The sequence below is a fragment of the Festucalex cinctus genome, chromosome 17 (genome assembly GCF_051991245.1).
Source record: "Festucalex cinctus isolate MCC-2025b chromosome 17, RoL_Fcin_1.0, whole genome shotgun sequence".
Taxonomy (NCBI): Eukaryota; Metazoa; Chordata; class Actinopteri; order Syngnathiformes; family Syngnathidae; genus Festucalex; species Festucalex cinctus.
Window position 1 is genome coordinate 17,184,586 of NC_135427.1, and position 27,637 is coordinate 17,212,222.

Here is a 27,637-nt window from a genome sequence, read left to right on the forward strand (position 1 = left end):
GGTGAAAATTTGTCAAATGAATGATCATTACGTAGCTCAGATTTTGTAATATGAAAATGTCATCAGTCATCAGTGGTAAGAGAGGCAACATAGTTGCAATATTTCTCTTAGTTTTGAGCGGACTTGAGAGGAAGTCACGTCGTTCTGTAAAAAAAATCCCGACTGTGATTGTGGCCTTGTGGTATAGTTCTTATCTTTGATATCAACTGTTTTACAACCGTCCCTGTAAAGTTCACCGTACGAGAAGATAACACAACACTGTGAATCATCTGCTTTTTTTGGAATCGATCCATTTCTGCGAGAATAAGTCAGTCGCCACTCAACATATCCATATTATCATTTGAACTCTCAAACAGGCGCCAAAGGCAGAAAGGTGGCAAGTCATCCCCATTGATGATGATGATGATGATGATGATGATGATGATGGCCTCCAGCATCTGCTCGGAGACGCCAGCAGGTGTGAGGAACTTTACAAGTGCCGCCGGCTAAGAATCTGTTCAGCCGTCCACAAAATGGGAACAAAACAAAATATTTTTGTTGTGTTCTTACGTGAATCTCCACCACGACTGCAGTGACTAGCGACCAGTCCATTGTTTGTGGGTGTGCCTCTTATATTGACTGCCGACCAGTACGGTGTGTGCGTGTGTGTTTGTTGTTGCGTGCGCGTGGGGACTTGAGCTGTTTGCTGCTTCACTGAAGCCCAAAATCAGCAACATGCACCACTTTGCTCCTGGACAGACAAAAAAAAAAAAAAAGAGGGGAAAAAAAACTGCAAGTGAAATTCTCTGATGTTAAGATGGATGATCAATACACACGCTAACGTCACAACTCGTCATAATTAATCAATAAGCATCGTTATTGATGAACGAGGCTGCACTTTTATTGATTGGTGTCACTCAAGTTGAGTTTGAATTTTGTCTGTGATGGTGGCGACGTGGCCCCCTAGTGGTTGGCACGTCTGCCTCGCAGTCATGAGATCTGGGTTCGAGTCTCCGGCGGGAGCAGCCCGACATTTATTCATTTCTTTCAGGCAGCGATCAATTTAAGCAAGGCAATCAAAACTTGCAATTTCAATAGTCGGCCTTGGATTTTCTTCACGTAGTTAAAAAATTGAAGATACAAAAAGCTTTTCTAGCTTGTTGTGTGTCAGGAAATTCATCAACTTGTCATTTAAGTTTCATATTTCCAGGTGTTATCTGCAGTTTTGATGAGTACTTGCTTCAATATCTTTATGACCTGTTGATAACGTCAATATCTCACCTTGTCAACCTGGTTCCTTCCTACTACAAATCACATAAAATAAAGATTTCTCTAGGTCAAGGGTCAGTGGGATTTAAAAAAAAGTTGACCCTTGGACTTCATATGGTCCTGGCCAGATGAAGGGGGTGGAGCCTGATGTTCCCCAAGACTATAAAAATTGTTCTCTCCTACTTTCTCAGGACAGCAGCAGTTTCAAATTACAGCAGAGCCGCGCACCCGATTCCATGTTTGTTTTCAATTCTTTCAGTGACAAGCTTTTCTATTTTTCGATGACTAAAAAGCAGCTAGTTTTGGATCCTGCGTCTTCTCCCTTCCTTATTGTGACCCTATTGAACCCAGAATACGGCGTCTTACACCTTTAGTCACTTTTTTGACTGAGGCAGGCCTGAGACGTCGTCGTCATCACAAAGCAAGTGTACAGGTAAGTCTCGTTTACTGGAGCACGTCTGACAGACGACTTACAGGTTTCAAATCTAAAATCCAAACCTTCCTTAATCTCAACTATCAAAACAATCTGATTTTATTGGAATGTTGCTTTTTTTTTCAAAAATTGTTCTCAGGAGCGCCATCATGGCTACGAAAGCCGAGGAGGATTTCTGCTGTCAGTCCTGTTGGGAAGTGTCGAACGATCCCGTCGTGCTGCCATGTCAGCACGGCTTCTGCCGTGTGTGTTTGCATGAGCTGCGGAAGAAAAAAGGAAAGCGAGCGTGTCCAGTCTGCATGTTGCGCTGTAGCTCGATGGACCTACCTTTGAAGTTTTCCTCCCCAGAGTCGAACGACATCTGCAGCTTGCACAAGGAGAAACTGGAACTCTTCTGTTTGGACCACCAGGAGCTCGTGTGCCGCAAATGCAAAGATGAAAAAATCCATGCGGGCCACAAATTCTGTCCTCCTGATGAAGTTGTGTTGTTGCACAACATGAAGGGAAAATTGTCAGATTATTCTCATGTTCGAAAATATTGCAACGAGCAAGCGCTGCACGTCAAGCTTCAGAAGGAGCAGATCGAAAGAAAGATCGAGAAGCATGTCGAGGAGCTTCGTCGCTTCCTGCTGGGTGAGGAGGAGGCCAGGTTGCCTGCTGTGAGGAAGGAAGAGGAGGAGAAGAGTCGGATGATGGAGGAGAATATTGTGGCTCTCGACAGAGACATGGCTGCTCTGTCGGAGGCGATCAGAAGCACAGAGGAGCAGCTGACCTCCGACCCCGTTTCCTTCATGATAAACTTCAAGAATGCGATCGAGAAGCTACCCGATGAGCCCGAGCCGCTCCCACGAGGAACTCAGCTGGACGAAGCCGAGCACGTGGGCAAGCTCAAGTTCAGCGTGTGGGAACGAATGAAGGAGGCGATCTCCAAAAAGTCCCGTCGTTCTGGACCCAAACACGGCCGATACACAACTCGGTCCGTCTGAAGATCTGAGTAGTGTGAGTTGTCGAGAAGTAGAGCAGCGTCCAAAACATCCAGACAGGTCTGAGGACACGAAATGTGTACTTGGTTTTGCTCTGGCTCCAGGAACACACACGTGGGATGTTGAGGTGGAAGAAAACCCAGACTGGGAAGTGGGGATAGTCGAGCAGAATTTTTGGGGACAGACATCTTTGAAATGGGGAATCGGATTTAGTGGCGGTAAATGCCAAATATTTTCACCACAATTTGGATCTCGGAACGAGTCCGTCAAGGTGAAACTAAAGCGAATCCGTGTTCATCTGAACTGGGGCCAAAAGAGACTTTCCTTCTCCGAGTGTCTTACAAACACTCCCATACACACAACACATATACCTCAACTGGGAAACTCTCATATTCATGCCGTGTGAAGAAAGTGCGTCCTCACTTTTACACAAGCGTCAAACGTCCTTTGAAAATTATTTCACACCAACTTTGTGTTTTCACTCAAGACAGAAATATTCTGCTCCCACAGACACTGTCAAGTGGCCACGTTCTTGAAAGTGAGTATGACTGAATCCGAAGTTCATTGTCAGATTCTTGACAATGATGACTACAATATATTTATGAACATTTGTCTTTACAAGCTCAAATCCTGTGAGAGACGTGAGCATGATTGCACAATACACAGTATTCATTTGTAGGCTAACATCAATCCATGTTATTGAATCCAAAACCGTTTTCTTGTTGCGGTGGCAAATCCAAGGTCAAAACCCTGCCACAGTTGGGCTTTGGCCCCTTGTGCTAGCTAGCTAGCTAGTGCCCTCGCAGGTAAACGAGCACCTGGGGGAGCTAGCTGGTGAGCTCACAAGCTAGCACCTACGGCTAAAGCCAAATGTTAGCTGGGTCACCACTATAATTGAAAGGATATGTTATATATAGGTGTTAGATGTTTCATTTTGATTCAATGAATGCAAAAGTTGTTGACTGGCTACGCAATAAAAAAACAAAGTAAACAAACAATGTTTATGCGATCAGTTTCTTGGAAGTGAGATGGAATGACGCAATATTCAACATTGTCATTTGCAAGATTGTCTTTTTACAAAACGAATCAAAGCAAACTTTAATTCCAACGAAAATGGCCTTTGTTGTCATTTGTCATCACTTTTATCACGTTTATTTGGTTTGACGCCAACCCGTTTGTACTTTCACATTCATCGTACTAGGAAGTAGTTCCGAACGCATACTTGAACTTCACCCGCCGTTATCATCTTTAATCTTGCACTTTAGCACTTGCCCAACGTGCAAAGATAACAGAGGTGTCGTTTTCTCTTAAAGGCAAAGTGCACCCAATATGTGAAAACGTTGTAGTTTAAATATTTGAAATATGTTCTGGTAGAGCTCCAAAGTTTTCTCCTGTCAAAGCTCATTTCAAGGAAAACAAAGATTTGAAAGTTTGCTCTTTAATCAGTGCAACTTTCAGGAAGTCTGCAGCTCTGCAAACGAGCGCAGACTTCGCTATCAGGAAGTAGTCAAAGTGAACCTTGGACTTTGAGGCTCCATATTTGTTCAATCTTCGCAAGTAAGTACGTCACGTTGACACGTAGCCAAGTTTCGATTCGATCCATCGACTTGCCTTTAAGGTTTGGGCTGCTGTTCGCCGTCATCTTCAACACCTCCGCGGCGGCGGCGGCGGCGGTACTGGTGGGCGCCTGCAAGGACAAACTCAAGCGCTTGTGTTCGAAATCCAAACTTCAGTCCTCATAAAAGAAAACAACAACAACAAGAAAGTCGAAAAAGAGGTGAAGGAAAACATGAACGGAATTTCTTCTTGCTGATCATTCCAAATTCATCAACATGTTGTTTCTGTCTGTTCGTTCTTCTCCGATAGAAACAAGAATCGAAGTGTACGCATGAGGGAAGATGTCCAAATTGTAAACGTGTCATCATGTCATCAAGTAGACGAGCATATAATAAAAAAAAAACTAACACATTTGGTCATTATTTTTTGTTGATACATTTCCTCACTACATGCAAATGAAGTACAATAAATCACAATTTGATGGCATTTTTTTGAAGCAGATTATCGAAAATCACCAAAAAGAAAATTTAAAAAAATAAATGACTGGGGGAAAGCCTGCATTTTAATCAACACCAAACAAAAAGAAAAGCAACAAAAATGTCAGGAGGAAATGTTTTGATCACGTTCATTCTTGCCCACAGTTGATTCTTGTCCAAAAAAAAATTAAAAAATAAAAATGTTTTCAATGTTGCACCCGCTACGTGTTTTCTGTACATCTGAGACTGATCAAATCTAAATTGGCAAAATTGTTTGCCAATTTGAATTTCACATCATTTTTATTCATGAGATGGTTTTGTGTCATTAACTGATTGACTGGCAGCCATGTTGACTGAAGCAACCCCCTTCACTCCCGGCGGTTTGACTGGATTTTGACTATTGAATATTCTGTTCTATTGCTATCAAAACATGGAACCTAGAGTCTCTTCTCTCATCAGGAAAAAAAAATATATATATTTCTGTTTTCATTTTTCAGCAATTAGCATTAGAATATAGCTAAGTTTCATCAAAATTCACATTGCTGGGGAAAAGAGTGGAGAAAAGAGCTTGTTGCAACATGGCCCTGGCTCATCTCTTATACTCTGCTGCCACCTGCTGGCCGTAGCATAAACATTTAAAACAAACAAAAAAGAAACATATAAATATGACTTTGGGAGCATGGTAATATTTAAAATGAACTTATTTTGAAGTTTTTGGGAGAAAATGTGTTAATCCCTTATTGGAATTTTGTTGTTTCCAAAGAGACTTTTGCTGAGGTCAAAATGACATAAAATCATTTGTTTTTCTCTTTTGATTTCGTACCGTAATTGAAATAACAATTATCACCACTTGGAGGCGCTCATCAAAATGATGATGATGATGATGATGATGGCCCCCAGCATCTGCTCGGAGACGCCAGCAAATGTGAGAAACTTTACAAGTGCCGCCGGCTAAAAATCTCTTCAGCCGCCCACAAAATGGAACAAAAAAAAAAAAAGTCACACGTGAATGTTTTTTTTTTTCTTTTTTCATGTTATTATATTGACTAGTGACCAGTCTATTGTTTGTGGAGGTGCCTCTACGTTGACTGCCGACCAGTACGGTGTGCGTGTCATGTGCATGTGTGTGTTTGTTGTTGTGTACGCGTGGGCACATGAGCTGTTTGCTGCTTCACTGAAGCCCAAAATCCAAAAACTTTGCTCTTGGACATACAAAAAAGAAAAAAAAAAACGGCAAGTGAAGTTCTGTCAATCCATGAGTGTTAAGACAGACGATCAATACACATCACTACTTGTCATAATTACATCATTCAGAAAGTAGTTATTAACGAAGCTGCACTTTTATTGATTGGCGTCACTCAACTTGAGTTTGAATTTCATTTGATCTGTGATGGTGGTGACTGGTTGACATGGCGCACCAGTGGTTGCCACATCTGCCTCACAGTCAGGTAGATCTGGGTTTGAGCTTCGGGTGGGAAGAACTCTTCAGTTATTCATTTCTTTCGGGCAGCGATCAATATAAACAAAACAATCAAAACTTTCATTTCGAATAGTCGGTCTTGGATTTTCTTTGGTTTTCCTCACAGACATTGAAGACAAGCTTTTCAAGCTTGTTGTGTGTCAGGAAATTCATCATCTTGTCATTTAAGTTTCATTTGTTGAGGTGAAAACGTTGTATACTGTTATCTGCAGTACTTGCTTCCATATCTTTATGACCTGTTGCTCCTTTCAATATCTCTCCAAGTAAATATACCATAAAAATCTAACTGCTCTCGACCGAGGGAGGGTTGAGTTTAAGTTTCAGCATGACTTGACCTTTGAACTTTTGGTACCGTGATGTCATTGGCCGTTGTGAGATTATGTGCGTGGAGCCATCAGGGGCACCTGGGCCAGTTGTTCCTCCTCCGGGCTTTAAAAGCCGTCAACCTGCTTGACCTGTTTTTCTCATTCCCTCCTCCTTTCGCAGGACAGCAGCAGTTTCTGATTCCTGCTCTGATTCCACGTTTTCTATTCTTTCAGTGACAAGCTTTTCTATTTTATGATGAATTTAAAGAAAATGGCTGTTTTTGGATCCTGCACCTTCTCCCTTTTTTTATTGTGACCCTATTGAGCCAGGGGCCGTCAAAACAGCGTCTTAAACCTTCAGTCACTTTTTGACCGAGGCAGTCCTGACCTGCTGCTGCTTGAGACGTCTTCGTCGGCGTCATAAAACAAGTCAAGTCATCTTCATTTATAAAAGTGTACCGGTAAGTCCCTTTTACTGGAGCACGTCTGACAGAAACAATTTACGATATGTTGTGCAGTAGTGTTAATTTCGTCAACAAAAACTAAACAAAAATAATTTCGGCAATACACTTTTTTAAATTTATTTTTAATAATAATAATAATAATAACAACCTCATATATTTATCCGAGTCCTGATCAGGAGACAACTGATACCGATCGAGTCAGCAACCACGTGATCGTGCCCGATTTCTGATCACGTGATTAGATCAGGTCATCCCTAGTTATAACTTAACATTAATCCAACGGCTATATCATTCTAACAGTTATATTTAATGCGACTGCTAACTAATGTTGGCTAACTTGCTAGCTCGACGCATGGAGCCATAGTAGCCACTAGGGGTGAGAATGGGCTATATGCCACCGAAGAGGCGGGACCGTTTTTTGCACATCAGTTTGTTTCCGGTTCGGTTTGCAACGTGTGGGCTGCGTCCAAAATAAAGTACTTGTGCTTCCGACTTTGTGCCCCTCGGTTACACGTTCGCAACCCGGACCAGAAACAAACTGATGTGCAAAATAACGTCCCGCCTCTTCCGTGGCAAATACCCCATTGCCTAGTACCAGGCGATTCGATTCGTATCACGATTCATAAGTCACGATTCGATTCGATACCGATTAATCCTGATACAAATTTACAAGTCTATTGTTGTGATATTTTTTTACTCAAATTTAGAAAATACTAATCAGTAAACTTGTACAAGTAGACTGTAAGATTTGTATGAAAATGTATTATTTATTTATCTGAAACTTCAGTCATAACTGTCAGCCACTGTATTTAACAAACAGGTTGTAATCTGTTTCATGTTTGAACAGTATTGAAATTAAATATTAGGGCTTAATGTTACATTAATATAACATTCTTCCATGCTTAAGGTGTAAACACTAACCCTACGTAAGAGGTTTTGTTGAATATTTTTCCATCAAAATGGATGTTAAAAAAATCGATTCAGCTGCCTATTGAATCGATTCGAGAATTGCGCAATGTAATATCGCGATATATTGCCGAATCGATTTTTATTTTTATTTTTTAACACCCCTAGTCGCCACTGTAATTGTTTGTCAAGTTGTTTTTCATCAAAAAGGTGACAGAAAAATTTGATGTGAAATAAATAGTTTTAGATCCGAAAAGGTTCAATATAATCTGTTGACAACAAAAAATATACAGTGGTGAAATGATTGTTCTGACTAAAACGTTGACAGTTGTTGAAAAACTAAAACTAGACAAAATAACATTTTCTTGGACTGAAAATAAAGACAAAAATGCTCGATTTGTAGCCGACTAAAAATGGACTCAATGAAAATGGGATGAGATAACGTAATGACTTAACTGAAATTGGACTAAAGCTGAGACTCAGTTTAAAACTGGCAGACAAAATGAACACTACTGTGCATGTTCCAAATATAAAATCCAAACTTCCTTCAAATCAGATCTTATTGGAATGCTGCCTGAAAATATGTTTTTTTTTGTGTGTGTTTTTTCCAAGTTGTTGTCAGGAGCTTGATCATGGCTACACAAGCCGAAAAGGATTTCTTCTGTCCGTCCTGTTGGGAAGTGTCGAGCGACGCTGCCGTGCTGCCATGTCAGCACGGCTTCTGCCTCGTGTGTGTGCAGAAGCTGCGGAAGAAGAAAGGAAAGCGATCGTGTCCAGTCTGCAGGTTGAGCTGGAGCTCGATGGACCCACCTTTGGTGTTTTCCTCCCCAGAGTCGGACGACATCTGCAGCTTGCACAAGGAGAAACTCAAATTCTTCTGTTTGGACCACCAGGAGGTCGTGTGCATGAGCTGCAGAGATGAAAAAATCCACGCGGGACACAAATTGCGTCCTCTTGATGAAGTTGTGAAAGGTCCCACAGAAGAATTGATGCACAACGTGAAGGGAAAACTGGCAGATTATTCTCATGTTCGAAACGATTGCAACGAGCAAGCGGCGCACGTCAAGCTTCAGAAGGAGCAGATCGAAAGCAAGATCGAGAAGCATGTCGAGGAGCTTCGTCGCTTCCTGCTGGGTGAGGAGGAGGCAAGCTTGGCTGCTGTGAGGGAGGAAGAGGAGGAGAAGAGTCGGATGATGGAGGAGAAGATTGAGGCTCTCAGCAAAGCCATGGCCGCTCTCTCAGCTGTGATCACAAGCACAGAGGAGCTGCTGACCTCTGACCCCGTTTCCTTCATCAGGAACTTCCAGTCTGTGATGACCAGAATCGAGAAGCTGCCTGATGAGCCCAAGTGGACCCAAAAACGAGCTCTTCTGGACAAAGCCAAGTACGTGGGCAAGCGCAAGTTCAGCATGTGGGAACGAATCAAGGCGAGGTCTCCTCCAGTCCCGTCGTTGTGGACCCGAACACGGCCGCTCCACAACTTAGTCCCTCTGAATGGCCCCGAAAACGAGCTCTTCTGGACAAAGCCGAGTACGTGGGCAAGCGCAAGTTCAGCATGTGGGAACGAATCAAGACAACCCGGACTGGGAAGTGGAACTAGTCGAGCAGAACTTTTGGGGCGGTAACTGCCAAATATTTTCACCACAATTTGGATCCCAGAACGAGTCCGTCAAGGTGAAACTAAAACAAATCCGTGTTCATCTGGACTGAGGCCAAAAGAAACTTTCCTTCTCACTCCCATACAACACAACACAACTACTCAAAACATAATCTGATGTTTTTTCAATGAGAAAATTGTTTCTTTTTGTACCGTCACCGAAACACAATAATAAAACTCAACAAATTTGTCAACAAATTTGCATCTTTCTTAAACACTATTTTCATTTTTACATAATTGTTTCAGTTTATAAACTGTGACACATTTTTTTGTGTAACATTGCAAAAGTAAATTAAATAAAATGACGTAAATATTACATTAATATTCCTCAGAAATTGTGTGCTTCAAAAAGTCAAAACATAAAATATTTTTTTAAATGTTAAAATTGAAGATATAATCCACATTTTTCATAGAAACGTATGCAAAAATGGACAGATAAATGTCTCATGAGTCTTCTTCACCTGAACACTTGCGTCCATTTCCCCGCCACTCTTATGAGGTGCTCCCCCTAGTGGCCCGCCAAGTCAATTCTCAGTAAGTAAAATAACAACGGAGCCGTTCTAGTGGTTGTATATGAACTACAAATATCGTGATACTTGCCTAGCCGTGTTGATAATCTATCAGGAGAAAAAGTATCACAATTTATCGCGATACTGATATATCGTCACACTCCTAGTCATCATTTTCATTTTATTTTTTGGGGGGTTTGATTTGGAATGTCCAGTTGCCATCCGCCCATTTTTACTTTGTACGGGTGCATGATATTATCGGTGAGCGATAATTATCGGCAATTATCAACCAGTGTGACAGCATACAGATAAACCAGATAATGAAGAAATACGCCGATAATAGAAATGGCACGTTGGTCCATCTGTTGTGGTTGTGTCCAACTCATCAACCCGTAACCTCAAGTATGATACTGTCGCATATTTGTGACATCATCACGCTCGCGACCTCGTGTTGACAGAAGATGCATCATGACGACATGACAGTCGCCAATGTGGGCTTTCTTCACTGTGTCTTCCCTCGCAGTTTTTTGTTGCAATTTTTTTTAAATGACAAATACCAATAAAAATCATATTTACTCAATGTTTAAATGTATTTGTACAAGTTCGACTCATAATAGGGCTCAAAAGTAGATTTGTATTCAAGTTCATTTGGCAAACATTTATCGGTTTATTGGTTTTCGATATCAGCACTTTGTAAATGATTGTTTTATCAGTTAAAAACATCGTTATCGTGTATCACTAGTACTTTGACATTCCTCATAATTCCGAACACATCTTTGAACTGCACCCGCCGTTATCATCTTTAATCTTGCACTTTAGCACTTCCCCAACGTGCAAAGATAAGAGAGGTGTCGTTTTCTCTTAAAGGCAAAGTGCACCCAATATGTGAAAACGTTGTAGTTTAAATATTTGAAATATGTTCTGGTAGAGCTCCAAAGTTTTCTCCTGTCAAAGCTCATTTCAAGGAGAACAAAGATTTGAAAGTTTGCTCTTAATCAGTGCAACTTTCAGGAAGTCTGCAGCCCTGCAAACGAGCGCAGACTTCGCTATCAGGAAGTAGTCAAAGTGAACCTTGGACGTTTTTGGACCTTTTGCGACTTTGACGCGTCCTCAGCTCCGTCTGGACTCGATGTGTCGACCCGTTATTTACACATTGAGGACGTTGCTTTTGATTTGTCGGCCATAGTTTTGGAATTTGAGTTAGTTTTGATTTTGTTTGAGTTTTGTTTTTTAAATTTAGTTGGTTTGAATTAGTTTCCAGGGTGGTTTTTATTAGTTTTAGTCATTTCATCATTTTTTAGTTTTAGTTTCAGTATTAGGTTTAGTTTTTAGTTAGTTTTTTTTTAAATTGTGTATTATTTGAGCGCAATATTTCAAAAAACAGCATGTGAGTGATGTCATCAGCAGGTGCTTTTCTATTGGCTGTTGCTCGATGATGTCACTTCTGTGTGACACATTTTCAACCGTCCTTATTCCAGTTCATATAAAAATAAATCTACTTAAAATCATATTTAAAAATCATCCCCAAAAGCATTAAATTAATTACCAAAGACTTTTTTTTTTATAGCTAGCTTTAGTTAGTTTTGTAAACATAAAATGTAGTTTCAGTTAGTTTTCAATTTTTCAAATTCTTTTTTGAATTTTAGTTTCAGTTTTTCCGTGAATTTTAGTTCACTCAAAAAATCTTGATCTCGCACAAATAATGAGATCACGGGGTCCACGTGAAAACGTTTTAGCTCCGCCCCCTCCACGCCGCGTTGCTGTCAGCCAGCACGAAGAGCGAGACTGTCGCCTGCGCGACCTTTGACCCCTCCGCGATTGCATTGCGGCTTAGCCCATGATGAGATTGCCGCGCGTGTGCGTTCCGTTTGCAACCAAATTCAACCTTGGCGGCGGTTTGAGCACTTGCGAGTTTTTGTGTGCGTGCGTGAGAGATGTCAAGAGGTGATGATTGACAGGTGCCAGGTTGAAACGCAACAGCGTGATGTTTACAAAGCGTCGTCACAACATTGAGTGCATGAGGAAGCTTTGATTTGATTTTTTTTTTTTTTCCTTTTCCTGTTTTCTGTTCCTCTCACCGAGCGTCCGGCTGTGTTTTGTTTGCCGACACTTGTTGTTGTCCGCATGCTGCGAGCGCTGAAAAAAAAAAAAACTCCTCTTCTTTTCTCTGCTTTCTGCGTTGGCTGCCCCCTCGTGCGGCTGCTGCGGGTGAGCAAAACAAACGCACCGGGCGAGTGCGTCTGTGTTGTGTTTAATGGTCGCTGCGTTGTTGGAGAATGACGCGTCCGAATATTTCCTGCGCTCGCCATTCATGTGTTTTGAAATGGCAGCAGGAGACGGAGCAGGGGAGGTAAGGAGGGCGGGGCTTATTCCACAGCAGAGCCAATCAGCGGTCCAGATTTGAGCTTGGCGGCCACAATTTTGAACTCAGTGGCTTGACTGTCTTGCACCAACAACATTTATATTTTTTTTGTCAAGCTATTCAATAAATATTGATCATAATGAAAAAGCCGATACTTGAACTTATTGCAAGGGTTAGGCTACTCGTGGCCGTCTTCTTGAGGCCGATTTCCGACAAGGAAGTGAAGGGAATCCGTGTCTGACACATTTCAGGTGTTTGGTTTATGGCCACTTGATTTTTGATTTCTTTATTGTGGGAATGCTGAAGCAATAAACGTTATTGTGATTTTTATTCTCCACACTTGGCTGACCCGGTTCGGTCTGGCTGGGAAGACCTTTTGACCCGGCGTGTGAGTGAGTGTTGATGGGTCCCTGCATGCGTCGCCATGGTTACGCAAGCAAGCATTTCTTCTGTGTGTGCGTGTGTTTGGAATTACTATGAATGGTTCTTGTGCTTCAAAAACGGGAAAAGTGACATTTTTCAATCAACGTTTGAGTTCTTGACTGTGAATTCCAAAACGTTTGTATTACAACGAGCAAAGTTGTCATCACTGTGGGTCATGCAAGGGTTATGTTTGGGTCATGACCGTGTGGTCAAGTGTCTGTTTTGAACTGATGTAACCAGCATCTAGTTTCAAGTGGTAAGACGCTATGTGATGTCAGGAATCTTTAATCTCTTTATCTGCTCAACAGCCAATAATAATAATTTCATGTCAGTCCTGTTACCCACAACCAATCAGATCGATTCGCTGTCTATATAAGCCTGTCTGAGAAGTGTGTGTTTTTGTCGGATTATTACCTCTGTTCCTCTGTGCAACTCCACCGCCCAAGTTAGCTTAGCCTCTCGTGATTCTTGATACATTCTCTGTGTCTAGTCAAGTTTGTTCCACGCCTCTCGATGTTATGCGAATAAAGAGTTAAAATCTTATTTATGTCTGCGCTTTGGGATCCAACCTCAGCACATAACAAAAGTTGACCAAGCACTTTTTGTATATTTTCTAACCGTGTTTCATATGATGTGAATTCTTTCCATTTCCAAACTTGACGTGATTTGCAAGATTTCAGTTGAACCATTTCAATTTTCCCTGCTTTTGTGATGCGATCGACACAATTTCAATTTCCAGGCCGCCCATAAAGTGGATCTTGATTTTGATTTCCATATTTTATGTCATTATTGTAATTTATGCACTACATTGAATTACAGGGGTACCACAAGGCTCATTGTTAGGTCCTCTTTTATTCTCTCAATCACCTCCCAAAAGTTTGTTCTGACTGTCGGATTCATCTTCATGCTAATAATTTATCCTACAATATGCTTCTTTTACACAAAAATAAATCACATCTTGTTTTGCACACAACCAGAGTCTTTCTTTATACCACAGTTTTTGTTTTTTAATTAATTATTATTATTTTTTTACTTCTGTGACGGACCAATATCAGGAGAAGTCAGATCATTTAAATATCTAGGCCTTTTGCTAGATTCTAAGTTTTCATCTCTTTCAGATCTCATATTAATTAAGTTCTAAATAATATCGGCAGTTGTTTCAAGTCCCGATATCGTGCTACTGAATGTTTAATTACGTATTCACAAGACAATTGTGACACAATTGTTGTTGTCTTATGTTGTGGATTTTTTATTTGTTTGAAATTTCTGCTTGAGAAGTTCATTGATTCAATTCAATGTTTGTGTAGCGAAGCAAAAGTTTCACGGAGGAGAAAACTGCACATATGAATTTTTCAAAACGGGCTCCTCATATGCAGCTGGAGATTCACAGAGACGCCAGGAAAATCATTTGATGTCCTTCAATGAGTGCAGGTCCAAAACATGAAAATGTGTGCAAGGGTTGGAAGGTTGTTTTGAGTCGTGCTTCTCATATTTAAAACATCAACGCATGACACTTGACAACGTACACATCTGTCAGCATCTTTCATCCTTTTCCGCCGTCGGCGAGTTGGCGCCATTGCGCGGGGGGGGGGGGGCATGCGATCCGTCCCGCGAGAGCCGCCGTGCTCGTCAGCTGGGACTGGGCTCGCTTGTCCCATTTTGAAATTCCAGGCTGGGATGGAAGTGGAATTTGGAAATGGAAATAATCTACACTAGAAATGTTAATAATCCCACTCAATTGAAGTGTTGAAACGAACAATCCAGATTATGTGAAATCAAAACAACTGCAATGAGCAAATTCGTGTGACATACAGAAATTGAAATAATCCACATCTGTAAAATCAAAAATAATCCCGATTAAGTAAATAGAGAAATTGAAATGGAAATTATGGAGCAAACATGTCATGTGAAATACACCAATAGAAATCATAGAGTTATCAATGAATATGCAATTGAAATAATCCAGATCACTTAAATGATGGAACATAAAATAATCTACATAGAAATGCAAATAATCCTGCTCAATTGAAGTGTAGAAATTAACAATCCAGATCATGTGAAATAAAAGAAAAAATGAAATGAGCAAAATGGCGTGACATACAGAAATTGAAATAATCCAGGTATGTAAAATCAAAATAATCCAGATGAAGTAAATTTGGAAATTGAACTGGAACATGTTATGTGAAATACACAAATTGAAATCATAGTTATTATTGAGTGTGCAATTGAAATAATCCAGCTCACTTAAATGATGGAACATAAAATAATCTACATAGAAATGCAAATAATCCTGCTCAATTGAAGTGTAGAAATGAACAATCCAGATCATGTGAAATAAAAAAATAAAAAAATGAAATGAGCAAATTCACGTGACATACAGAAATCAAAATAATCCAGATGAAGTAAATTGGGAAATTGAACTGGAACATGTCATGTGAAATACACAAATTGAAATCATAGTTATTATTGAGTGTGCAATTGAAATAATCCAGCTCATTTAAATGATGCAACATAAAATAATCTACATAGAAATGCAAATAATCCTGCTCAATTGAAGTGTAGAAATGAACAATCCAGATCATGTGAAAAAAAAAAAAAAAAAATGAAATGAGCAAATTCACGTGACATACAGAAATCGAAATAATCCAGGTATGTAAAATCAAAATAATCCAGATGAAGTAAATTGGGAAATTGAACTGGAACATGTCATGTGAAATACACAAATTGAAATCATATAGTTATCATTGATTGTGCAATTGAAATAATCCAGCTCACTTGAATGATGGAAGTGGAATCCATGTCATGTCATTAGTTGTCGCTCAAGTGGAATAATCCAAGGCCACCTTGAATGATTGTGGCCAGAAGCGGTGCGTGATTGGTCGCCAACTGCGAAGGGCAGCGACGGCAAGGAAAGGATGGGTCGGTCAGTCGGTCTGGCGAGGTTGCGGCGCTTCCTGTTGCCGTGTTTGCGTGTCGTGCAGCTAAATGTGGCGGCGAGTCACTTTGCTGCCGGGGCCCGCTGCGGTCCGATGGGGCGAACGCACGGCTTCTGGTCCGGTTGGGTTGCGGGTAGAGTTTCGGGGGGGCGTCGTCCTTCATGTGGTCTGCCAATCACAACTCGTCAAAATTGAGGAAGTGGAGGGCAAGCGACTTTTCTTTTTCTTCTTCCTCTGTTTTTCATCGATTCTCTTCCTCGTTTCTTTTGCCGCTTTCCTTCCTGCTCTGACCTCTCCAGGTCATCTCCGTGGCAACCCTTCATCATCGCCTGCCTCCTCCTCTTGATCACATCTTGTCCATCATTTGTCTCCCTCGCGCGGGTGACCCTCCGCCGTCGCCTTCGTCGTCCTCGTCATTCATCTTCATCGCCGATCCTCGACGCTTCTGTCATCCGGCTCCTCTTTTTTTTTCTTTTTTTTTTTTTCTCATCTCTCTTCGTGATTCCGTCGTCTCCTGCTCTTTACCTCCCGCTAATGTTCCTCCTCCGTCATCGTTACCTTTCTGCGATGAGACCCTCGAGGGGACCCGCAAAAGGACACGCCAATGATATGATCCTCAAACAGGATCTCGTAACGTGAACAAGGATGATGTGATGTCATCGTGTTAAGATGATGTCATGATAATTGAACGGGAACGTGCAGGAGGCACTCGAAACACGATAGCAAGAAAGAACTGTGAAAGTTGTTGACGTTGTGGCGACATTTTGTCTCGGCAGAGGTTCGGATCGATTCGTCCGATCACCCGAGCCTCTTATTTATTATTTAATGGCTTTCCCCCCCCAACCGCAGCCAATCACACGACGGCGGCAAGATCGTTAGCCGCTTTGTTTGAGGATTCAAACTTTCTTTCTGCTGTGAGCGTGTTGCTTCGTTTTCATGCAAACAACAATCCGATCAATGAATTATGTCGGCGACGTTTAAGTTGCCACGTGGCACAATCAAACAGACGGCTTATTAATTATGATCCCAGATGAAATATCGACGGCAAGGCCCGCGTGAACCGCTTGACGCTTGATTGGATGCCGGCGCTGCCGGCGTCCTGCAGTACGGCGTCGACGAGATGGTGTAATTAAGCGGCGGAGGGATTAGGAACCCGTCGGCTTCAGATGAGCAAACGAGCTCAGAGGGCGGAAAAGCTTTCGGCATAGCGTAGTCGTCATCAGCAGGCTGGGCTAAAAATCATATATAATAATGTCGACATTGCCTTCGTTATTTATTCCGTTCTGACTTCCAATTTTTAGTCTGCCCAGCATTAGTTGGTACAAACAAATGTATGATGACAATTGTGTATTTTTGTTGTTGTTGTTTTTTAAAAGTGATATTTAGTAATTTTATTAATTATTGAATTAAAATATTAATCTAAATTAATACTTAATAACTAATAATACAAAATTAGTTGAATCTAAATTAATTCAATTAATCCATTATATTAATTTATTTGTATATTGTGATTAATTGAAAATTATAAAAGTTTTATTTCAATTAATAAAAAATATTAAATTAATTTTATATTGTAATTTAAAAATATAACTAATAATTATTATTAATTATATTAATTATATTATTAAATTAGTTTATATAATTTGATTAACAATTCTAAAGGTTTTATTTCAATTAATAAAATTATCATTGTAAAATTAATTTTAAAATTTAATTTAAAAATGTATAAATAATAATAATAATAATTATTATTATTATTATTATATTATTGTATTATTAGTATATAATTTGATTAATTGAAAATTTAGGTTTTATTTCAATTAATAAAAAATATTACATTAATTTAGAAATTTAATGAAAAAAAATTATAAATCCAACCTAACCGCTTGCTCCTCACAAAGGGTCGCAGGGGTGCTGGAGCCTATCCCAGCTGGTTTCGGGAAGTATGCGGGGTACACCCTGAACTGGTTGCAAAATTATAAATAATAATAATTATTATTAATTATATGAATTAATATCTAATAATTCATTTAGAAAAATTATGAATTATTTTTTATTTATTTAAATTCAGTTATTTTTATCTATGTATATATTTATATCTGATTTATATCGTACCTGCGGTACGACATTACTCTTGACTGAGTCGGACGATAGATGGTGTAATTAAGCGGCGGAGGGATTAGGAACCCGTCGGCTTCAGATGAGCAAACGAGCTCAGAGGGCGGAAAAGCTTTCGGCGTAGCGCAGTCGTCACCGCTGGACTTGGATATGACAGGCTGGGATGAAATCATATAAGGCTTAATAACGCCGACATTGCATTCGTTGACTTTCAGTTTTTAGTCTGAGACTGTGAAAATCATTTAGGTGCTAGCCCAGCATTATTTGCTAGAAACAAATGTATGACACCAGTTGTTTGACGTGACCTCCTTGTGTGTGTGTTGGCTTTGCAGCATGCGAGCTGATGAACCAAGGCATCCTGGCGCTGGTGACGTCGACGGGCTGCGCCTCGGCCAGCGCGCTGCAGTCGCTGACGGACGCCATGCACATCCCGCACTTGTACATCCAGAGGAACGGCGGCGGCTCGCCCAGGACCGCCTGCCAGCTCAACCCCAGTCCCGGCGGACGCGGCGGCTACACGCTGGCGGCACGTCCGCCCGTCCGCCTCAACGACGTCATGCTGACGCTGGTGGAGGAGCTGCGCTGGCAGAAGTTCATCATCTTCTACGACATTGAGTACGGTACGTCGCGCAACGCAAACCAATAGCGTGTTGACTTCGGCGGCTATCAAATGATGTCATCGTGGGAATGCGGAGTACTTCTAGCATTTTATTCTCACTTTTTTGCCGTCAAACTCCCACATAATACTTCCGATTTACACCGTCCAAATTTCAACTGGCTTCAAAGATTCACGCCTTCGTGGGAATATATCGTCTGATTCCAAATTACTTGGGGTACCATTTAACGTTAAAGATCAACTTTTTCCAATTCATTTTCAATGGGATGAACATTGAACTTTTTCAACGTCCCAGTTTCCACGCCCACTTCCATACATACAACTGATTATCATTACCAGCTCTCTGATACTGCTCAGAGGCGCACTTGATATAGTACATTTTTCAGTAACCAGGAGGTCGCGGGTTCAAATCCCAGCTTCGACTGTACATTGCAAATATATCCATGGCCATTATGCTAAGGGATATACATATATCCCAATATCATATTAGGAAATGCATTATAATTTCACTTAAATTATTAAATTATCAGCATATATTGACATATTGTGACAATTGCATACAATGTCACAGGTTCTACTATGGCTGAAGTAGTCCAGCGGTTAAGAGAACTGGTGATCAGTGTGCCTGGGTTAAAATCCTGCTTCGACCACACTTCAGTACAGATGCAATTCTGAATAACAGTCACTGTCAAATTATTTAACGCCGTTATTTTTATGTCATTCGTCATTAATTAAGTTTTTATTCTGTGCTATATTCGAAATTTCAATTCAACACAAGCTTTCTGTATGTACAGGTGTATTCACTACAATTATAGACAACGTCACAGATTTCAGACTATGGCTGCCATGGCACAGTGGTTCGAGCAATTGCCCGCAAACACTGGAAGATCTGGGTTCAAACCCCGCTTGGACAACTCTACAGCTCGTCCAGCGGAGCTTTGACCCAACGAGGAAGCGAGGGTTTGAATCCCACCTTCACCAGATTGCAGTTCAATTTGTCTTTTTATTCATTTTCCATTCAATTTCAAGTTACTACTTAATAATTATGACTACTACTACTACTAGTAATTAAAATAGTTAGTTTGTAGTTTTCACATAATTTAACCTTCAATTTCCTTCATAAGCATTCAGTTATTAGCATTGCGCTTTCAGCATTCTCTCGCAATTTCTGCAGAAATTGCACTTAGTCTAGTTAAAGCTACAATTGTGTATCGTTGACATGATCACTAAAGTTAGTGGAGAGTAATAATGCCTTCCGTTAACATGTTCAGTGGGGTCAACAGTCTGGTTCGTTGAGCGTAATCGACGATATCGAGTTGATGATGGTACACGAGCATCGTTTTAGTTTGGAGAAGCAAACAACTTTCCTCAACGTTTGCCGTGTTCCCTTTGCAGGCCGCTAACACGTCTCCGCTGCTCACGTTTCCCATTTGCGGCGCAAAGTCTTTGTTGGGGGGGTAAAAAAAAAAGCTTAGTAGCAGGAAATGTTAATGGAATCACACGGGGCGGCACGGTTCTCCGAGCGGGATCGATGCGGAAAACAATGGCGCGTCCAAATTGAGGACGTAGCGCGGCGGCTAACGGGCTAGCTCGTCAGCATCCCGCTACACACACGTACGCACACACGCTCGCGCACACACACTCACGGAGCGCAAGGCTCGGCTGAGCGTGACACGGCAGTTCAGAGAGGAAATCTCACACATGGACACGCTGCAATGCACTCTGGGGGGGAAAAAAAAAAAGCCTTTTGCCAGCTGTCACTGGGGACGCCATAGACACACTGATGTGGGCTCGGGGGTTCGGGTGGGGGTGTTGTTGTTGTTGGTGGGGGGGCGTCATTCATCTGCCGCGAGCACTTCAAAAGCTAGCGGCCGAGCACGTTATTGATTTTGGGTTTGAGGTTGTTGTTTTTTTCTGTAGTTGTATTTTCCATAAAGTCATTTAAAAGATTGTTACAGTGCCTAACATTGATATGCTTGTCGGGAATAACAATTTGTCACTTTGATATGGTCAGTAGGGATGTCATGATAAGGGCAATATTGTGATAAAATTGCCACAATATCGTCGTCGTCATGTTCACAATATCTAAAAGGAACACATCTGTTCAAAAAGTCAGGTTCATTTCCATTTGTGCAGTTCTAGCACCCTCTAGTGGCTAGTTTATTAGTGCAATTTAATTTTCATTAGGGATGTTTTGGCCTTCTATGTTTAAAATCTATGCTAATTGTCAGATGAAGTTGAACCTAATTTGCTTGTATGCGATCAATGTGTGCTTGCATGAGCAAGTAAATGCCTCAATATTGTTATTAGAGATTGTAGGTGGTTTATATGCATTGCTGTTATGTACAAAAGCACAATATTGTGATCTTTTTTAAATATCGCCAACGCCCCCACAATATCGTGATAATTATTGTATCGTGACCTTCATATTGTGATATCGTATTGTGATGTTTGTATATCGTTACATCCCTAATGGTCAGTAGACTTCATCATGTGTAATAATAATGTAACACAGTCCATGTTATTGATGGTAAGTATGTCACTTTGGTGACAAGGTCGGTAGAGTTAGTTGGGAGTAAAAAAAAAGTCATGTTGACTAGGTTAGTCAAAATAGTCAGCAACATATTTAATGTGGTTCTATCACTTAATCGGGAGTAATAATGTGACACTGGTTAGTCAGGAGTACAGGTAACCATGTTGTCTTGACACGGTTGGTAAGAGTTAGTTGGGATTATTAATGTCGTGTTGACAAGGTTGGTCAAAATAGTCGTCAGCAACAATTTGTCATATTAACATGGTTGCTCGAGTTAGTTGGGAGTAATGTCACGTTGACATGGTCAGTAGAACTGAGTGTCATATTTGTTGTTTTCAAAAGAGTTAGTTGGGAAGTACATCGTCATCTCACCAGACCACATGGGCGGTAGTTAGTCTTGAGTACAAGGGTACCACCAACCTTTGGACTTGTTGTGATTTTTCTATTCTCCACATTTTTTTTGCTGCATAACAACTCCCACATAATACTTACAACCCCTTCCAGTATTTGCACAATTTAACATTTAATCTAAACTTTTTCCCCATTCATTTTCAATGGGACAGACATCGAACTTTTTCTAACTTACTACGCCCACTTCCATACATAAACTTATCATCATTACCAGGTGTCTTACACTGCTCTTTGGCACAGTTGGTAAAGTGCATTGTCCAGTAACCAGGAGGTTATAATTTCATAATTTATCTCTCAATTGACGTCATATGCATTCCACATGCATTCAAATCTCATTCAGCTATTAGCATTAAGCTTTCAGCATTCCCGCGCAATTTCTCCAGAAATTTCACTTGAGTCTAGTTGGAGATCCGATTGTGTTGTTTAAGAGCACCACGTTGCTGCTGATCATCCTGAGCAAGTTTTCCAAATATTTTGTTGACTTCAAAAGATGATAAAAATGTTGGGAACCGGATGAGCGAGTAAACATTTTGTCCGCCAACAGCTCTCACATTGCGACTGATGTTACCATGGTTACGTGCCGCTGTTTTGTAATTCTCCTTGAGCCTCTCGGAAATAAGTCGCAGAGTTTGCTTTTTCCACAAACTTGAATGTTTGTTTTTTTTGCCGGATTGAACTTGAAGGACAAGCGGCAATTGTTATTCTTTTTTGGTGCCATGCTAATCCGAAAATATTTGCACTGAGCTTTTCCTGGTGAGGAATTTCGATGGACACCGCAATGGGGGGGAAGTTTGGCGCTCATTTAAGTGTGACCTCTGACCCCCACCAATGCAAGGAGAACTATTATAGTTTGGGAGTTTTCATTTGACTTAGTTTTGATTTCATTTTGATTTTTGTTTTTAAGCTTAATTAGTTTTAATTAGTTTTCAAAGTGGTTCTGTTAGTTTTTTTTTAAATAAATGCTTCATTTTAGTTTAGTTTGTTAGTTTCAGTATTAGTTTCAGCTTTTTGTTGTTTGTTTGTTTTTATGTGTATTACATGTGCACAATATTTAAAAACAGCATGGGAGCGACGTCATCTTTTGGTGCTTTTCTATTGGCTGCTGCTAGATTCCGTGTGACAGAATTTCATTCACCTTTTTCCATTTAATATCAAAATAAATGTACTTATAATCACATTTAAAATCATCCCCAAAGGCTCATGCATCAAATTAATTACCAAAGACTAAAACGAAGGACATTTTTGCTATCATTATAGTTAGTTTGTTTGTTTTGTAAGCATAAAATGTAGTTTCAGTTTTTTAAAAAGCATTTTGGTTTTTGTTTTATTTCGTTAACGAAATTGTTTCTTGAATTTTAGTTAGTTTTTTCTTTAGTTTTAATTACTTAATAAATGCTTATTTTAGTTTAGTTTTAGTTAGTTTCAGTATTAGTTTTAGTGTTTGTTTTTTTACTGTATTACTTGTGCACAATATTTAAAAAAAACAAAAAACAGCCTGGCAGTGACGTCATGTGAAGGTGCTTTTCTATTGGCTGCTGCTAGATGATGTCACTTATGTGTGACACACCTTCAAATGTCCTTATTCCCGTTCATATCCAAATAAATGTACTTATAATCACATTTAAAATCATCCCCAAAGGCTCATGCATCAAATTAATTACCAAAGATTAAAACGAAGGACATTTTATTTAGTTTTGGTAACATAAAATGTAGTTTCAGTTAGTTTTCTTTCTTTTTTTATTTTTTTTTTTATTTTTGTTTTAATGTTATTTTGTTAATGAAATTATTTTTTTGAATTTTATTTATTTTTTGTTAGTTTTAGTTAACTAAAATGACCTTGGTAACGTTAACTGCGTGTTCCCGTTTGGGGCTGTTGAAGATGTGATTGTGTTGAAGCAGATTCGGCTGCTTCGAAAAGCAAACGAGCTCAGAGAGCAAATGGATGCGATTCCGAGTGGCCAGGCTTTGCATTCGGAATTTTTGGGCGACGAATGCCCTTGTCAGCGTTTGGCTGGAAGCAATTCGCCCCAATTGAGCGCGCCTGAAAAGAAACATTTTTGCTAACAACTTGACTTGCTTGAAAATGAAGTGACCACTCACGAGACTCGACTGGCTGTTTCCGTCTTTTTGGCGTCAAACGCATTTGTTAGCTTCAAATAGCTGCCACTTGTTTTCATGTTTGTTAGTCGAACAAGTTTTTTTTTTCTTCCCGTCTTTGCTGCGGCTTTCGCATAAAAGCACGTCATGCCTTCCTTGTAATCGGAGTCAGGCTGTGCTGGATGAGAAGGCGCCACAGTACGTCTTCATAAATGTATTCAGCGCGTTAGCCTGACGTAGCGTCAGGCTAACGCGCTAAGACGGCCGCGCGCGCGTGTTGATCGGGATGAGTGGCGATGGATGGAGATGAAAGTCCTGTCGGCCTTGCCGGGCGCTCGCTCACTCGCTCGCCTTTCGTGTCGCGCCACGCTCAAGGTGAAGACCACAAAGGAGACAGGAAGTCAATTAGCGGCATGTTGACCTTAATTGGAGCCCAGCGGCTGATTCGAGTGTGAGTTCACCGATATTGATGGTGAGATGATGATTTGTTGTCGTATGGATCGCGGCCAAAATCTCCAAGGTCGTCATCGTTTACCTCGTGTCCAACAAAGTATCGTAGGGGTGCTCGATTATGAATAAAAATCACAATAATATATGTGGGAATGCTTCAGCATTCCCACATATATTATTGTGATTTTTATTCTCCACAATTTTTGACAATTTTTTCCAATTTACATTGTTCCAATTTCAACTAGCTTGAAAAATTGACGCCTCCCGGGGTATTTATCGTCTGATTCCACATTACTTACAGTACTCGCACAATTTAATATTAAATATCAACTTTTCCCCATTCATTTTCAATGGGACAGACATTGAACTTTTTCTAAGTGTCACTTTCCACGCCCACTTCTGTATATATTCTAACTTATCGTCATTACCAGGTGTCTGATACTGCTCGGTAGCACAGTTGGTAAAGCGCATTGTCCAGCAACCAGGAGGTTATAATTTCATAATTTATCTCTCTATTTGCTTTTAGCATTCCCACATAATTTCTCCAGAAATTGCACTTGGTCTAGTTATGCAAATTAAATTAGTTATTTTTTAAATTTCTAAAAAGGTGCAAATGTGTAAATTTAAACAACTCAAAATTAGTATGAATAATCTTTTTTTTTTTTTTTGACGATTATGCTAATTTTGTAATTGTGCAGTGTCATACAGTGTTCCCTCACTATTATGCGGTTCACTTTTCCCGGCGTCACTGTTTTGCCGATTTAATTGAGTGCAAATTTTGCATGCATTTTCTTTTATCATAATGTAACTATTTTATAAAATTCATGAATGTTGAGAATGTTTAAACGAGAAAAGTGAGTTTCTACCCCTGACCAGGACTGAAACTATGATAAAAAAAAATGCGGTAAATCGTATCGAGAAGATGGCAAGACTGCCTGAGGTCGTCGTCGCAACTTCAACGTCATCATCAGAGGTTGCGTTGCCAAATTTCACGAATCATATTGTGTAAATTGCTGCTAGTAGACGTCAACTTGCTACTCATATCAGTGTCACATCTGTGCCAGCAAGTTGTTGACATTTTCCTCGTATTGTCCAGAGAGTAAATTAAGGTCACTTTGTGGAACTATACAACATGTTAAACAGTGATCGTCCTTTTAAGGCAATATCAACTCCTTTCATGGATGAGATCACAAAAATAAAAAAACGTTTGTAGCTTTTTGCATTCTTTAGTAATCAGCAGTAGAACCACTGACCTATATACAGTATATGACTAGATAGCCGTTGAAGTCACAGGGCGGCCATATTGCTCCTCCCACCTCGCCAGCAGACTACTAAATAAACTATACGGTATACGTACAGATGAGACGTATTCAGCTCGTAGGCAGTTAGTAAACAAGTGGCCAGTATGTGCTACTTTGAAGACCCCCTTTTTCTTTTATCGCTCAGTTCCTTAGACCCCAATATTAGATTTGGCAGAGGCATCTTTTGTTGAATTACAGTTACAATTCTTTAATCAAAAAATATACAAGGTTCCTCCTGTACTAAACATCATTAAGCATATCATTTATTCATGTATTTATGGCAAGTTGTAAAATGTCTGAGGTCCTCTTGTTTATGTTTAATAAATTTAAAACACCATAAATGATACCCTGTGTTTGGCTGGCAACCAGTTCAGGGTGTACCCCTCCTATTGCCCAAAGCCGGCTGTGATAGGCTCCAGCAACCCCTGCAAACCTTGTGGGAAGTAAGCCGTTAAGAAAATGGATGGATGGATAAATCATTCCATTTCTCCTCAGTACTGTCTCAAATGTTCTCCAATTTGGATACTGTAAATGTGTAGGATGGTATGGCGAGAAACGTTTCTCGGGAGGAGCAATATGGCCGCCTCGCCACCTCAACAGTCTTGGCCTATCGGCCATCCAGTCGTGTATATAGATCAGTGAGCAGAATATAGTTGATGAATTTTCTTCCCGTTCAGGAAGTGTCCTTTGTCCATCCACCAATTAACACACAGCACCGTTTTTCAGCAGGATACTTGATCGCTCCATGCAGGAGTGGCAAAAAAAACATACAGTACCGATGAGTTACGATTTAATTGGATTTCGCGCACGTTTTCCGTCCAGTTTGACAAAAGCGTCCTGGCCGCGCCCACGCCAAAAGCCGGCGTGTGACTTGTCGGGAAGATTCTCCAGTGGAGCGCGCTGCCAATCTGCTTTACGGCGCTGACCTTTTTTTTTTTTAATTGAATGTTTGACGCTTTACGAGCCGTCGCAAACAAAGTTCACGCAGGTAATTCTCACTTAATTGCGCTTTGGAGCTCGGAGGCAATTGACTGCCAAAGTGTGTGCGTGTGCGTGTGACAGGTTTTAGCGGTGAGCGGAGGTTCGAGCCAACACAGCAAGTCAGCAAAATTGCAAGTCAGGGAAGTTCCCAACCCGTCGCCGTTAGAGAGCACCGTCGTAGCGCAACATTGCGCAATGTCGTAGCGCAACACTGCAGTATCACGATGTTGTTATGATGCAATCTATGATGTCATAGCCGCGACGTCGTGCTTTGATGACATCGATGATTTCGTGTGACATCATAGCGCAACATGCTAGCACGTTATTAGCATCCGTTTAACGTACGTTCGAGATGATTTTGTGAGCGCGTCTTCCAGGGTTTCTTTTCAAAGCTTTCAGTGAACGCCCCGTCTGCGGCCACTTTTGATTGACAGGTGACAGGTGTCATTTTATCAACTCACTCGTCACCTGCTCGGCTGAGAAGCGAAGCCGACGTGAACAAGCTGTTCGGGTCAGGACCCTCAAAATCCTTCATCGCTTCCTTGTCGGATGAATGAGGATGAAGTGGGCCCTGAACGCACCACCGCTTACTTGCCAGATAGACCATTAAAAGGGCCCTGAACGCACCATTAAATCCTGGCTAGGTTGAGGACGCTTAGTGGACCCTGAACACAGCATCACTCACTTAGGATAGTCAGAGGGTCCTGAATGCACCGCCTCTTCCCATAAGAAAGCCCTGAAGGCACCACTATTTACTTTGCAGATAAAAGTCCTAAATGCACCAGCAGAGAAGTTTATGAAAAGGTCCTGAATGCACCATCACTCTCGAAACCAGGACAATTAAATGTCCCTGAATGCATCATTACAATACTGTTCAGATTTAGGATGATAAGTGGGCCCTGAATGCACCACCATTTACTCAGAGGACAGACAGTCAGAGGGTCCTGAACGCATCGCCTCTTCTTATAAGAAGGCCCTGAAGGCACCACTATTTACTTTGCAGATAAAAGTCCTAAATGCACCAGTAGAGAGGTTTACAAAAGGTGCTGAATGCACCATCACTCTCTAAGCCGGGACAATTAAATGGCCCTGAACGCATCATTACATACTGTTCAGATTTAGGATGATAAGTGGGCCCTGAATGCACCACCATTTACTCAGCAGACAGAGGAAAAGAAAAGGATCCTGGATGCACCTCCACTTTTCTTTCCAGAGAGAGCGCAATCAATGTTCCTGAACGCACCGCCACATGTTCATCAGACACGATGACTAGAGGGACCCGAACGCACCGCCGCTCATTTGCTGGAGAGAAGAGGATAAGTGCCCTCTGAACGCACCCGCCCCGTCGAGAGCCCTGAATGCACCACCAGATAGATGACGATAAGACGGCC

The 27,637-nt window shown here is 40.8% G+C and overlaps 3 protein-coding genes across 7 annotated transcripts in view; all 3 read left to right on the plus strand.

Moving 5' to 3' along the window:
• LOC144005316 (glutamate receptor ionotropic, delta-1-like) overlaps positions 1-27,637 on the plus strand; it is a 120,051-nt gene that overhangs the window by 51,173 nt on the left and 41,241 nt on the right. For all 5 annotated transcript variants that reach the window (XM_077503430.1, XM_077503426.1, XM_077503429.1 and 2 more), the window contains one exon: positions 18,190-18,477. In XM_077503430.1, the coding sequence (XP_077359556.1) occupies positions 18,190-18,477 (288 nt within the window). The remainder of the gene's footprint in view (positions 1-18,189; positions 18,478-27,637) is intronic.
• LOC144005297 (E3 ubiquitin-protein ligase TRIM35-like) lies at positions 1,999-2,858 on the plus strand. The gene has a single exon (XM_077503396.1). It carries the CDS (start codon positions 1,999-2,001, stop codon positions 2,665-2,667), a length of 669 nt encoding a protein of 222 aa, XP_077359522.1. The 3' UTR covers positions 2,668-2,858.
• On the plus strand, positions 6,618-9,671 carry LOC144005322 (E3 ubiquitin-protein ligase TRIM35-like). The gene is made up of 2 exons (XM_077503444.1): positions 6,618-6,943; positions 8,465-9,671. The coding sequence occupies exon 2, from the start codon at positions 8,485-8,487 to the stop codon at positions 9,475-9,477; it is 993 nt and encodes a 330-aa protein (XP_077359570.1). The 5' UTR covers positions 6,618-6,943; positions 8,465-8,484; the 3' UTR covers positions 9,478-9,671.